Source organism: Terrapene carolina, unplaced genomic scaffold (assembly GCF_002925995.2).
Source record: "Terrapene carolina triunguis isolate 2854851 unplaced genomic scaffold, T_m_triunguis-2.0 Scaffold139, whole genome shotgun sequence".
Taxonomy (NCBI): domain Eukaryota; kingdom Metazoa; phylum Chordata; order Testudines; family Emydidae; genus Terrapene; species Terrapene triunguis.
The window spans coordinates 13299151-13314464 of NW_020664490.1; the positions used below are offsets into that span (position 1 = coordinate 13299151).

A 15314-nucleotide genomic window follows, 5' to 3' on the forward strand; every position below is an offset into this window, starting at 1 on the left:
TTTTGATTTCTAGAAATGGAATCAAGTTGCAAAATTAAGATCTAGCTACAGATTTCAAAGTTTTAGGGGGAAATGGGGTATTTCAGTTTTTGGTATGGTCTATTCTAAAGGTAGGTGCCAGTTGCAAAATCCAGATCCAGAATTTAGAAACTTCAGCACTGTTTGAATCTGGAGCTTTGGTTGGGATCATCTATAGCAGTTTTCTATACACTATAGAAAGATATGATGCATTTCTTATTCCCATCTAAATATCTGAGATTTCATTTTAGCTGCTAAAATAAAGGAGCCTGGGGGTGAGGAAGAAGAATATTGGGAATTGTAGCAATAGGCAGACAGAAACTAGGTTAAATTACACTTGCTTGACTCTATGACTGAAGACTGAGCCACTGGTATTTGGAGTGATCAGATTTATGAGCCAAACTACAACTGAAGTTCTGATTAAACCAGGATAAAGCTAAATAGTCAGTGTATGGTACTTGATGGGTGAGAAATAAAAGAGAGATTGTTCAAAGAAAGTCGGAGGCGGCTGTGCTCTCTGTGTAAACATCATTAAACCAGAGTGAAGATAGTGCCTCTCAAGTTATGTCTACGCTGCAAATGAAGTTGTGACTGGAGCATGGTAGGCATACCAACACTAGCTTTAATCTAGCTAGCATGAGTAACAATAGTAGTGAAGATATAGTGGCATGGTTCTAGCAACCTCAATACATTCCCAGAGTCCCCAGCGGGCTTTTACTCAGGGGGCGAGCCTGTTTTAACACATCATTGCTATTGTAATCTGTGTTAGCTAGATTACAGGTAGCACAGGTTTCCCTCCCCGTGCTACCGTCACACCTTCATTTGTGGTGTAGACATACTCTGAGAGGCAATGGCCTCCTCAGACCCATATAATATAGGGAGCAAAGTTGTTGCTATCTTCTCTGTAAATGCTATGGCAGTGAACTGTACTTGCAAAAGAAAGATACCCTGATGTGAGGTTGCTCAAAGTCCCACTCCTTGTGGGACTTAAAAGCAGCAAGGTTATTAAGTTCTCTTTCTCTTCTTTCTTCAGACTGCCCCTGCTAGCAGATGAGGATAGCAGAGAACAGGCAAACTCCAGAGCTCTAAAGTGCAAGCAACCACTTAGGGCCCAGTCTAAACCCCCATCCTGGGATGTTTAGATTCTGACCTTCCCCACCTGCCATAATTCTGAGCAGAATGAAAACATTGGGCTAGACCGATTTACACTATCTGGCTCAGAGATAGAAAGATGGCTCATAGGACAAAGGTCCTTAATAGACATTATTTAAAACTTGTAAATTAGTGTTGACTATGTCCCTTTTTAAACAGATGTTTTATGTGATGAAATGGGTTTAAAATTAAACACATTGTTCAGTTGGAATCCAAACCATGAGTTTCCATCAATATTATAGAGTTAAGGGACGGCAGTTGCTCATGCAGGTTGCACAGAAGAACCCTCAGTGCACTGGGGACGCTCGGTTGCAAAGGTGAACTCTGCAACTCTGGCCCATCGCCACCTTTTCCAATTTAGGCTGCTTGAGAATTAAATTATTTTGTTTCCTTTCTTTAGGGAGAAAATGCAGTGTATTTTACAGTGCACCCAGACAGAGTGCCATGTTATCAAAGCTGTGCCATGCAGAGGTTTGCCAGTGTGCTGAAGGTAAGGTATTGATAAATGTGATTGAATCAGTTCCAAATGAATTCATTCCTTCATAGCAGCCAGCTGTTCATTTTAAGGCCAGAAGGGACAATTATGATCATCCTGTCTGACCTGCAAAACACAGGCCATAGAACCTTACCCAGTATCTGCACCAAGACCGTAACTTCTGTTTGAAAGTTAGTCAGTCTTGATTTAAAGTTTCAATATGATAAAAAAATTCATCACATCCCTAGGTACATTGTTCCAATGATTAGTTACCTGCAGTGTTAAAAATTTGTGCCTTATTTCAAGTCTGAATTTGTCTAGTTTCAGCTTCCAATCATTTGTTTCTCTTAGGATAGAGTGGGACTGTTGAATATATTTAAATTGTTCAATCTAGGTCCCTGTCCACAAAGAAGAATGACTTTCAATAAAGCCATGACAGAGGATACACGGGAAAGCTTTGCATGCTACCACCCTGTTGTAGACTATGGTAAGACATGAAAGTTGTTTTCAATGTCTTTTAAACTTGGTGTTTCTCTATGTGAACCTTCTGCCAGGTGAAGCCAGCAGCAGCTGGGGCCGGGTTCAATATCTAGTGGTTCCTTTCCATTGATACAACACAGAACCGGCTTGAGCCCCCACCCAGGAACCTGGGGAAATTACACACCACCCCTGGGTGCCTCTGAGAGGCAATACTTCCCCACTCGCAAGCACAGAGGCTGAGTGTAGAAAAGAAACGTTTAATAAAAGGAGGGAAGTGACTCAGTGTTAATTTGGGAAAACACCGCAAACAGGGTTCATAAACATAAATCATGAGCAAAAGACCCACCCCCAAGTAAGTTGGGTAGTGTCCTTTTCCCCTCGGGTTCTTAAGTCCAGCAACCCAAAAAGCAGAGTAGGTGTGTTCATATAAATACAGTTTGCTCCAGAAGTCTCTCTCCTTCCCAGCTAGCTGTCAGGGGAGAATTCATTCAGTTCATTTTGACCCTTACATCTCTAGTGGTAAATTGTCTCTATAATGAACCTCCCCTAAACTGAGCAGAGTTTCTGGCTTGGAGTCTGTCTGGGATGGGGAGACGAGTGGGTATTAGGGCAGTCCTTCTGGACAGGGGAGAGAAAAAGAGAGGTTTCCAAGGAATTCATCTGGGCTGGGGAGAAGGGCAGTGAGTGGGTGATGAGAAGTCTGGCTGGGCGGGGGTTGGGGGGCAAGAAAGAATGCATACCAGTATGTTACTCTGGTTCCAAGAAGACCGGTGGCATTGGAGCCTCTGACCTCATGGTCCCTGGTGTTAGGTAATAATAATAAGGCCTATTTCTTATATAGCAGTTTTCATCAGTAGATCTCAAATAGCTTCACACTCTATAATGTATTTTCCTCAAAACACCCCAGCAAGGTAGGGAAGTGCTGTACAGATAGGGACAGAGAGGCTGCATGACTTGCCCAAAGCCACCCACAAGTAGGGAATTGAACCTCAGTCTCCCATAGCCGAAGCTAATGCTTCAACCATCAAACTATCCTTCTCTTCTGGTAGGAAAGGGGATAGCAAACAGTAGGTGACTCCTTCTAGTGTTTCCTTCCTTCCCAAACCTGCTGAGCCAGCTAAATACCTCTTTATATGTTAGTTTGTCTCTCTGGCTCCTCTCTAGGATATGCAGGGTGCAAGAGCTACTGGAGGAAGAATCTGGCTCAGCAGCTTTAGTGGCGTGCACATGAATGCAGTGGTAGGACAAAGACAGGCCCTTCCCGGTGCAGCAGTCCAGGAAACCTACTGATATAGTCTGGTCTATCTCCAAGTGGGACGATAATGTCACATTTGGCAGAGGGGGTTCAACCCCACAAACTCCTGATCAGTGTCTGCCTTGTCAAGTACATACCTTACCAGTTGTCTTTCAGATTTCCAGCTCACTTGGTAGCACATCTGCCTCTGTGCTGGAAACCACTTGAAGCGTATTTGATTTTCCTTTCTGTATGCTTTTTAATATTTGCATCCATCCTCACACAAATACTATCCTGTTGCAGCATACCATGTAGAGATCCTGGGGATGACCCAAAAGAATGCTTTTGATTACTATGAGACCAAAATCCAAAGAATCCTAAAAGTCGGTAAGTATAAACTTTGCATTCATTTACGGCAAAATCTGGCCTTCTCCAAGGAAAGTAATTTTTTCTACCAAACTGGTGGCATTCTAAGGACAATAATACTCATTCAATAGTTCCATTTTCTATGTTTTAACAGAAATGCCCAGGCCCTTGTACTAAAGAGCCAATGAAAAATCTGTTTGTTCTAAAGGCAGGATTGAGATACATATTTGCTAGTAATTAGGTACAAGCATACTAACAATGGGTGAACATCAACAGGTTTCAAGTTGGAATTCAGTTTAGGATAATTACCCAAAATCGGAATAGTTATACAGGCCATCCAAACCTCTCTGAGTCTGTAAAGTAAGGCTGGGAATCTTATGAAAGCAGGACTGGACTTCCACTCCTGTCCCAGCTAGGAATACCCAGAGACCTGCCTTTCTCATGCTGTTTCAGCACATTGTCAGTTCCAATCCCAGTGGGAGACAAATGTGGTGAAAATAGATCTAAACGTTTCAGAGCCTCCAAAATTTTTGGTTCAAATGAACCAGCGAATCTTTCCAGAAGACTGGAGGAATAAAATGCTGCCCACTAGGAGCAGTACATATTCCCTTTCAGGGAGAGAAGAGCAGTGGAGAGTTTTATGATTAGATATTTTCACACACATGTCTTGAATACCAGTTTGTGTCTCTGAAGGGAAGACACTGGTCTTTTCTTTTCATGGTGGACAGGATTTGTTACTTACTGGATTTTACCAGCCAAGAAGAAGATGGATTTGTTTTACAGATAGCGGCTCAAATATTTCTCAAGGTTTCTAGACCCTCGTTTAGTGTGATAGAGTTGAACTGTATTCGGTTAGCGCGTGGTTAGACCTATCTGGTCCAGGTTAGGGTTTCCGGTCTTTTAAAAGCTTCTCTCAGATTCAGTTGATCATTCCCATGTGATAGTATGAGAACTCACCACAGTGTTTGCTGCTCAGAGCCAATGGATGGATTATGAAGTCCAATTAGCTGGTGAACTAGAGAGAGTAGCCCTTCAAGCCTGGATTTTGTACCTGTGATGACAGAAGAGAAGAAGATTGTCTTTGCTTCCATTGCTGCAGTGGCGCAGTCCTGCAGAAGACTTTGTGCTGATGGTGGGTGGGTTCAAAGCAGGTTTTGTGCCACCACCATTCTAGTCCCCTGCCTACACACTTCCATTTACCTAGTTCATCAGTAAACCAGGACAGTCTTCACAGTAGTTGTGGGGGAAGAGGGCAGATAATATCCCAGGGGAAGTTCAGCCACTGCGGACATCAGTTGGTTGTAGTATCTTGTCAACCTCTTGGTCTTGTAGCTGGGAGGTTTGCCTTCCCAGAGCAAACTGAAAAACTTTATAGTTCTGAAAGCTTCCATGGTCACTCCAGCCTTGTTGGTTCATTCCCCTGATGGGATGGAATGAAGGCACTGGTCTTTGCCTGGATGGGCGGTCGTCACACCTGGATGAGCAGAACTTTTGTTATGTGTCCAGTGGTCCAGTTTTTGGCTGATGACCTGGTCCTGGGTGTGTGGGTCCAGAGATAGCTTATGTGAACCCAGTGGTTTCCAAGTGCAGGAGGTAGGATAATGCAGTCCTTGGCATTGTCTAAATGTAGGGTGAGGATGCTAGGAACAGTGACTCTGGAGGAGTCCAGCCACATGCTGGACGGATCTGTTAATTCTAGGAAATCTGCAGGGTCTTAGCCAGGAAATCCATAGACTGCAAGGTTCTCTTTGCTCTTATTCTCCCAGCCTATTATGGTGATTTCTCAGATAGTTACAATCCCCCCATGGATTTGAACACTTATCAGACTACAGCATGAGTTACCTACAAGCCATAAGAATTTTAAAAATTGATGGCAATTTGACTACAATGGGCCTGCGGCAAAATGACATAATTGCTCAAGTAAGCAAGCCCAGTCCATCTTTGTTTTCCTTTGCATTCCTAGCTGTAAGGGCAATTGAGTCCACTATGTGGCATACATGCCCTACAAGTCTTGCACTACACAACAAATCTGCAGCACTTGCTGTATTACTCAGGGGAGCAATGCACATGTAGGACAGCATATATTACTGAATGGCTTTTTTCTTTGGATTTGAAATAGTGTACGTAAAATTGATGTAAGTTTAAACTAGTGAATAAATAAAATTCTCTTAGAGTTGGGCTTCAAGGGTTAATATTGTTTTCCAAGTCACACTGAAATCTTATTTGCTTTGAAATATTCAACTTTAGGATTAGGTTTTATATCCAGAACTTTTCACACTCAGGATATCTCATAATACTTTATAGTGCAGAGACTGTGTAAGAAGCCAGGAGCCACTATGAACACAGCAATATCTTGTAAACAGCTTGGGATGCCTTTTAATTGTTGCTGTTAAGATTTGTATCTGTGCCATAGTTATGCCTGCTATTTTGCATTGTATTCAGAAGGAGAATTTGGCCAGCACAGTGGCGCTATCTGCTCTTTTCAAAATGTGTCATGAGATCTTAAAATTCCATCTGGAATGTTGCTAGAAGCAGGTAGAAGTGACCTTATTTTATGTCCTACCCAAGTAGTAATACAGTGCAGCACCACTACCAGTACTGCACTGCTGTGTTAGTATTTTTGTGTTCTGTCATTCTAGTCACTGTGGTATCTGAGCACCTTCTCTCTCCCCCTAGAGGTAGGTTCTCAACCCCGGCAGTGAGCTCAAGCCCAAGTCCTGAAGTAATATTGAAATCCATGACTTTCTGGCCAAGAACTAGAATAGGATCATCTGACCTATTTTAACACAGAGATTAGTCTCTGTTTGCCAGAAGTTGGGAATGATCACTTGATGATTACCTGTTCTGTTCATTCCCTCTGGGGGCACCTGGCATTGTCCATTGTCGGAAGACAGGATACTGGGCTAGATGGACCTTTGGTCTGACCCAGTATGGCCGTTCTTATGTTCTTATTATGATCCCTGTTATGGCTGGGAAGTGAATGTCCTATGCAGTAGTTTCTGAGGGAACAGCATATCATAGTGGTTTTCAACCTTTTTTCATTTACAGACCCCTACAAAATTTCGAATGGAGGTGCGGACCTCTTTGGAAATCTTAGACACAATCTGCAGGTCCCCATGGGTCCACAAACCACAGGGTTGAAAACTACTGTTCTGTGTTACCAATAACCTTTCACAAACCCCTTAGACATAGACTGCGGGCCCCCAGAGGTCCATAAACCACAGGTTGAAAACCACGAGCATATTAGGATGCATCATTGTAGGGCAGGTCAGCAGCACTGGAGATGTAGATTTTCTGATTCTGCCTGCTACACTAAGCACTGAAACACCACCAATGTTGAGGTGAAGATTATGAAACATCAACTTCGTTGGGCTGGTCATTGTGTGGGGATGGCTGATACTAGTATTCCGAAGCAAGTCCTCTTTTCTCAACTTAATCATGGTATGAGGACTTGCAGGGGACTGAGGAAATGCTACAAGGACACCATGAAAGTGTCTTAAGAAGGGAGGCATTGACCCCACGAATTGGGAAGAGCTGGCTAGCAATAGACTACAGTGGTGTCACATCACACATCAAGCCTCAGCCCGTTTTGAAGAGAATCACCTTGCTCAAGAGACTGAGAAGGAAGGAGCATGTACAGCATCCTGGCCAGCAGTTGTGCTCTCTCCAGGCAGATACCAGTCACATATGTGGGAGAACCTGTAGAGCATGGATTGGACTCCTCAACCATCTTAAGTCTCATCAATGACTTTTCCCCCTGGCAGATGACATCCTCATATCGAGGGATAGCCGATGACGACGATTAGGTTTGCGTGCTTTGAAGAAAGAGTGTGAGCGTAAACTATTTTAAATAAATTACTGCTTTTGTTTTTCAAAGAGACAAGGTGGATGAGATAATATATTTTATTGGACCAATTCCTGTTGGTGAAAGAGACAAACATTTGAGCTTCACAGAGCTCTTCTTCAGATCTGGGAAAGGTACTCAGGCCTGGTCTATACTAGAGAATTTGGTTGGTTTAGCTATCTCAGTCAGGGGTGTGGAAAAGCCACACCACTGAGTGAGGTAGTTAAGCTGATCTAGGTCCCTGTGTAGACGGTGCTAGGTAGACATAAGATTTCTTCAGTCGACCTAGCTACCATCTCTTAGGGATCTGGATTACCTATGCCAACAAAAATCCCTCCCGTTGGCATAGGTAGGGTTTACACTGAAGCGCTGCAGTGGCACAGCGTTTTAAGTGTAGACAAGCCCTCAGAGTGTCACAGCTAAATACAAGGTGAAACAGATTGTTAAGCACAGGGAGTTAACACATGTTGCAAGAAACCCTTCAAAATGAAGTGGGCAGTGAACACCTCTGCAGTCATAGGACAAGGGTGAGTTAGTGGATTGTAATGAGACATAAAACCAGTGTCTTTGTTTTTTAAAAGCTTTTCTTCCTAAATCTCTTCATCTTTATACAATTTAAACAAAGCTTCAGATGGGTTTAAAAAGCTACATATCAAAGCAACAAGAGTCTTGTAGTATCCTTATTAATGTTTGTTATCGACCTAGGTCGGAGTAGCCAACTTGTGGTCCTCTGTGCTCTAAACTGTAGCCCTTAAAGGTGACTATGTTGAGAAGAAAATTTGTGGTTGGTTATGAATGGAAAATGGATCCCTGAGCCAGACCCTGGGAGTGTTTGAACCAGGCCTGCCAATTTCTCCCCCGCAGCTGCTTCCCACTGCTTTCCTCACAGACGCAGGCACAGCTTGGATGTAAGCCAGCTGTGCTCTGTGAAGCTGCCGTCCTTTCTCCCATTCACCAGCATCAGAGGGCTGGGAGGAGAGAGTAGCTCTGGGTTTTCCATTGCCTGCTTCCCGGCTGGGCTGTAGGACTCCAGTAAGAGCAGTGTAGGTGCTCAAATGGCAGTGCCAGAGCCTAGGGGAGCACCCAGCAAAGGAGGACTCCCTTTCCCCACAAACCTGGCCAGGAGAGGGGGAATAAAAAAGAAGAAGCTGAGACACAACACCCAGTTCAACAGTTCTCAGGCCCTTGTGCAGGTTACAGGGACTGTTCTAACTTGTGTCAGGTAACACCTCTCCCCTATGGACCACACGTCACCTGAGGATAGTAGAGCACAGCGCACTGCAGCCACTCGCCATCCCCGCTGCACTCCGGTTGTGGTGAGAGAGGCATGGGGACTATCCCTGCTTGATCTGTGCTTGCTGGGGAGTTCCTTATTCCAGGGGATTCCCCAGCAAGGGGACTTGAAAATGTCCAAAAGGAGCAGAATTTTGGAATCATATTTCAGCCGTAAGGATGACCTGAGGGTATGTCTACACAGCAAAGAGAAACCTGTGACTGGCCCATGCCAGCTGACTCAGGTCACAGGGCTCGGTAGGGTTGCCAACATTGTAATATTTAACAACCGGGAACTCCAGCACCAGTGCTGGAACCTCCCCTGCCCTGCCTCTTCTCCCGAGGCCCCACCCCTGCCCCGCCTCTTTCCCCCTTCCCTCATCACTCACTGCTTTTCCCTCTGGCCCCCCACTCCACTCTGCCTGGGTCGGGAGGGACTCACCTGCAGAACTGGGCCTGGGAGCTGCAGCCACCCAACGCAGGTAGGAGGTGGCCCCGGCTGAGTAGGGGTTGGTGGTGGTGATGGCCTGACATCTTCCCACCTCCCTCACCCACAGTAACTAGACTTGACTGGACATGGTCAGGTCCCTTTTTGACCAGACTTTCCAGTTGAAAACTGGTCTCCTAGCCACCCTAAGCTGTGGGGCTGTTTCATTGCTGTGTAGGCTTCAACCTGGGGCTGAAGCCCAAGCTCTAGGACCTTCCCACCCCACAGGGCCCTAGAGTCCTGGGTCCAGCCCGAACCTGGAAGTGCACACAGCAATGAAACAGCCCTGCAGCTCAAGTCGGCTGGCATGGGCCAGCTGTGGGTTTTTCTTTGCTGTGTAGACATTCCCTGAGTGGCCCCACAGATCTAGGTATTTGTAGGCGACTGGACTAGATGACCTGTCGAGGTCCCTTCCAGTCTTACATTTCTATGATTCTATGGCCCCCATCAGCATAATATCTGAGCACCTAAAAGGAAGCATAGTCCCTGCCCAAAGAACTTACAGTCTAAATATTGACATGTTCCCATGGTTTATTTGCTCCCAGTAATGTAAGGAACTATTTGCTTTGTCCTTTTTATGAAGAAGAGATGGTTGCTTCTTTTATCTGGAAAGGAAAGATTTACAGTCTAGTACAGTTCTTCTGTCTGTGAGAAGCTCCTGAATGGCAGGAAGCATTCTCTAGTAGTTAGAACAAAGGTCTGGGATCCTGGACTCCATTCCCAGCATTTTCCTTTGACTTTCCGTGTGTTGTTGAGTAAATTATTCACCTTCTATGCACCTCAGTTTGCCCATCTGTAAAATAGGCATAGCAGTCATGAACTGCCTCTCTGGGGTGTGTGCGAATGAACTGATGCTTCGAAATCACTTTGTGATACTTCAGGAAGCAAGATGTTACCCGTCAAGGTGTGATTATAGCCTTTGCTTTGCCTGGTAGCGAATGCAGTAGTTAGTAAAGCAAAACCATTTCCGAGTGGCCCATTATGCCAGCCTCCGTCATCCACTGTCAAACAAGCACCTTTGCACTTTTCTCCAGTGCTGCCCCTCATTCTTGAGAGGAGCTTCCAGTGAACATCTGCAAAGCTATCTCATTCTCCTTAAAATTCCTCTTTGCTGTGATGCCTGCAATAAACTTGACAATGACAATAACTGTGCAAAGACCACTGCCTATCACGCTGACCAATATTGTCTCGTTTCCTTTGACTTCTTTGTTCAGCTGTGTGCATCTATCTTGTCTTATACTAAGGGATGGAAGTTGTAAATTCCAGCTTCAGCAGACATACCTGCACTAGCACTAATCGAGCTAATGTGCTAAATATTGACATGTAGCTGCGGCAACACAAGAAGGGCTTGCTACCCTGAGCATGTACGTATGGTCTCAGGTGGGATTGTACTTGGGGTGGTAGCCCCTCCCACTGTTCACACCACTGCAGCTACACTTTGCATTTTTAGTGCACCAGCTTGGTTAGAGCTAGCATGTGTCTGTGAGCTGGAGTTTACACCTATTAGCTCCAGTGTAAACACACCTTAAGAGATATTCCAGCTGAAATTTTTCAGTTAGCTCCATTGGGAAACTAGGTTTTGGAACAAAGCACTGCGTCTGTTGATCTATGGGCAGCGCCGTATTATTGCCTAGGCCGACAAGGCCTAGGCCTAGGGCGGCAAATTTGCAGGGGCGGAAGCTCCCCTCCACGCCCCGCCCCCCTGCTCCAGCTCACCTCCGCCTCCTTGGCAAGCGCGCCGCCGCGTCCTGTTTCTCTCCCCTTCCAGCGCTTGCCCCGCAAAACAGCTGTTTCAGGGAGGGAGGGGGGAGGGGAGGGAATGCTGCGCGCTGGGGGAAGAGGCGGGGCCGGGGGCGGGGATTTGGGGAAGGGATCCAATAGGGGAAGGGAGGGGCGGAGTTGGGGCGGGGACTTTGGGGAGGGAGTTGGAATGGGGGCGGGGAAAGGGTGTACATGACTCCACAGGGTGCAGGACACTGGACAATCTGTCCCTAAAAGTTTATTTTACTGTTGAAAAAACATAGTTCTTACTGTGAACACTACAGACTTTTTCTCTTTACTAGTATCAGACAGAAGCCGTTTATGGTGCTTTCTTTGTTTCCACAATAGCTGGTGATGAAACCATCCAGATAGGTGATCTCCGACAGTTCTTAAAGCGTTCATCTTGCGAATTAAAGGTGGAGGCTGGCAAACAATACCTTCTGATGGGGAAAGATGGGCAAACTATTGACTGCAACAACAAGTAAGTAAAAGTGCCTCCTTTATAAGCAATAGCGACTGATGTTGCAAGGTCTATCAACAGATACTGAACTGTGAGGTGACCTGTGAGTCAGATGTGCCAAGATCTATTATCTTCCAGGGAAGTCTGCAACTGAGGACTTTTTTTATTAGAATGCTCTTTTTATAAAGGATTGGGCCAAATTTTGAGGCCCTTATTCAGGCACTGATTCTGCTGCCCTCGTCCATTTGCAAAATATGCAACGGCACAGGTAAAATGGTCATTGCACTGTAACATGCAGCTGCTTGACCCAAGCAGGTAACTGCCCAGTTACCTATTCTGCATGCACAGCTGCATGTTTGCATGCACAATTACGTGCCTAGAGCCAGGCATGCATACTCTGGAGGATCAAGGTAGGCTGCTATTTTTGAAAATCTGGCCCTGAGGCTACAGTATCATAACTGTAGGAAATGGGGAATGGGAAACTCCAGTTCAGTATCTTGAGAACCCCTTGAACTATGTTTGTGTTTGGAGAACAAATTTGAATACGTTGTTCTTTTGGCAAAGTGGGGTTAAAAAAAGAAACAAAAATGCCCATTCTAATGGGAAGCCTGTGCTGCGTATAGGGGGACAGAACAACTCTCAAAATCAAGGCTCCTTCCACTGCATGAAGTAGGGGTTTGCCTCAGGAAGGACCGAGTAAAATCTGTGGGCCCAGTTCCGTGACAACTTGTAGCCTGATCCAAAGCCAATTGAAGTCAATGGACAAGCTTCCATTGTCTTCAGTAGGCCTTGGATAGGGCCCCAAAGCATTTCTCATCATGTTAGAGGCTATTCCCTATGGTGCTTTCTCCATTCCAGTTTTAAATGGCTGAAGGCAAAGCACTATGGCTTTCACTATCTTTCTGGTCGTCTACCACCTAATAGCTCTCACTGTATGTCTCTTGAGATTCTGCCTATATGTCTTTACTCCAATTTTATCCCGTTACTCCTCTGTGTACCCCCTTGCACCACCTTAGCAAGTCCTCTTGCTGAGCTGAGGAGTTTCACCAATTCTGGTTTGTATGATTTTTTTTCATTTCCCGTCACAAAATTTTGAACTCCCAAAACTCAAAGTGAAATTTAACCCAGTCTACCACATTTATCTTGGTTTAAACCCCAAACCATAAATCATCCTGGGACTGCCCTAATCCAAAGCTTGTTCAAACTTGAGTGAACCTGTTGGTGAGCCCAGATTAGGTTTCATGTTTGCTGCAAAACCTGAAACCAGGCAATGTTCATCTGGCCTAGGGCCAGATTCACGGCTGGTGTAACACCACTGACCTTACAGTTGTTAGCCCAAGGATGAATCAGACCCCACAGGGTTTATACTCTTCACATACTTTAGGCAAAGCTGTCTTTCAGCATTAACTAACACCTCCTTTGTTATTGTAATTGTTACATAGGATGCAGTACATCCTCGATTCACAAACTTGGATAGAGGAGATTCCAGATGGTAACACATGCAAAGCCACCACTCGCCGAAAACCTTGTGTTGACCTCCATGATTTTATGAATGAGTATGAGATAAACAAATGCAACATTTGAATCTTGGTGTCACACAACGTACCCACTACCTGTTAGTGCTACTCTTTCCCTGGGCTGGGTATGGCCCATAAAGCATTAAAGTTCTAGGAACATATAACAGAGCTTGTTTTGTTACTGTGTGTGTTTCTATGAATAACTGCCTGCTCCCTGGATGGGATTTATTACTGTGTGGGGATAGCGTGGCAAAAATGTCAGCTAAATTATAATTTCAAATGCACAAGCCTTTCCTTGAAACAAAATCTACGGCCTGGTCAACACTAGAAGATTAGGTCAGCAGAACTACATTGCTGGGGACCTAAGTCGCTTTGGAGACAAACCCTAAAAAATGGCCAAGAAAATGATACCTTCCTTAAAGGATATGCCCCCCAGTCAGAGACAGAGAAAACTGTTCCCAGACAATAGTTGCAGTTGCCATTAATTGCTATATTTGTTGTCTGACTCTAGCTTGTATGGCAATAGTTAGATGTGTGACAGCTGCACCGTTGTAGTGTAGACACGACCTACATGGGAAGGAGGGCAAATAGGCCGGAATAGCTACATCTCTCAGGGGTGTGGGTTTTTCACACCCTTGAGAGATGTAGCTATACCAATGTAAATTCCGAGTGTAAACCAGGCCTTAGACACTGAGGAAATAGGGCCCTTAGAAATATATAAAATGGATGATTGCACCAGAATGCCCAGAGAGGCAGATATCTGTGACAGCCAGTTAGGGGAGTAGATGTTTGATCCATAAATAGAAAATAAACATATCTTGGTCAATTAGAAACTTGGTTACTTAAGTCTGTACAGCAATCTGTATAGCTCAGTCAATCAGAGCATTTTAAGCACATCATAGGGCTGTTCTCTGTCTCAGCCTCAGCCCATCACAAAAAGGTTATTGCAGAATTAGGGGTGGTGGAGGCATTCAGATGAGGGTGATGAGAATGATATTAGGCATGGAAAATCACTCAGGAAGCAAGATTGGAAAGGAGGGGACAGGATGAAAACAAAAAATAATGACTGGGTTAGAGAAGGTAAATTGGGAGCTTCTGTTCTCCTGGTCTCATAACACAACAAGGGGACATTAAATTAAAAAAGGTAGGCAATTCAAAATTGATAAAAGGAAATACTTTTTCACATAATATGTAATTAGACCGTAAAACCTACTGCTACGGGATATCACTGAGGCCAAAAGCCCAGCAGGATTTTAAAAAAAAAAAAAGGATTGGCCATTTACATTGTTAACAAGAATATCCAGAGTTTTAACTGTTAATGCTAACACAAAGTTTTGGAAGCAATGCTAAATCTCCTGCTGCAGGGTTCTTATACCTCCCTCTGAAGCATCTGGTGTTGGCTGCTATCAGTAACAGGATCCTAGACTAGATGGACCTCAGGTCTGCTCCAGTCTGGCAATTCCCACGTTCCTTTCATGTACACTAGCAGCAGTAGCCCACTGGGGGCAGGCAGAGAGACCTCTCAGTTGTTCTCCTCTCTCTCTATTTTTTTTTTAAGTCAGCTGCTGTGGCTGTGAAGAGAAACTTCAAAATGTGATCAAGTGGCAGAGTTCACAGAGACCTGATACAATAGCTCTGTGGGTGTGATCTGCCCTATCAATGTCAAAGGATGCTAACTCATATGCCAGTGATGATACTTTACAATGTTGACTATTTTGCTGCCCATCACACCATGTGTGAAAGGAGAGGAAGTCTCATATTACAAATATCTACATCAATGTGTCCCAAATATGGGGGGCATGAGGAAAACAAAGGACTAGCTGGGTGCAGAGGCGGGGTGCAGAGGCGGGGAGAAGATGTGGGAGATCCAGAGGCGGGGAGAAGATGCATATATTAAAATGTGTAGGTATTTAATCCCACATGGCTGGGTTCATTTTCCTGAAAGTAGGCTCAGCTTTTGAAAGTGCAAGAAATGCTGCTGTAACCACTGGAAATACGTTCTCTTCTTTTTATTGTACATAGTGCTGATTAGTTTTGGATGCCAAATACCACATAGGCCTGATTCTGATCCCACTTACACTTGCGGAAAACTCCATTAAAGTCAATGGACTTACTGCTAATTTACATCTGCGCAAGAGCAGAAGGAGGCGCTAGATCCACCAAGGGGCTTACGCTCAGCTTTGCAATGCCTACATTTTGGGTGCTGTGTCACCCAGTAGAAACTGTAGCATTGAATTAGGGGCTCAGG

General features: G+C 44.8%; 1 protein-coding gene across 1 annotated transcript in view; it reads left to right on the plus strand.

Moving 5' to 3' along the window:
- Positions 1-13150, plus strand: part of LOC113406793 (complement C4-like) — an 89736-nt gene extending 76586 nt beyond the window's left edge. Inside the window, exons 37-41 of the mRNA XM_026653514.1 lie at positions 1571-1660; positions 2040-2132; positions 3663-3746; positions 11438-11570; positions 12992-13150. Of these exons, the coding sequence (XP_026509299.1) occupies positions 1571-1660; positions 2040-2132; positions 3663-3746; positions 11438-11570; positions 12992-13133 (542 nt within the window). The 3' untranslated portion in view covers positions 13134-13150. The remainder of the gene's footprint in view (positions 1-1570; positions 1661-2039; positions 2133-3662; positions 3747-11437; positions 11571-12991) is intronic.
- The last annotated feature ends 2164 nt before the right edge of the window (positions 13151-15314 follow it).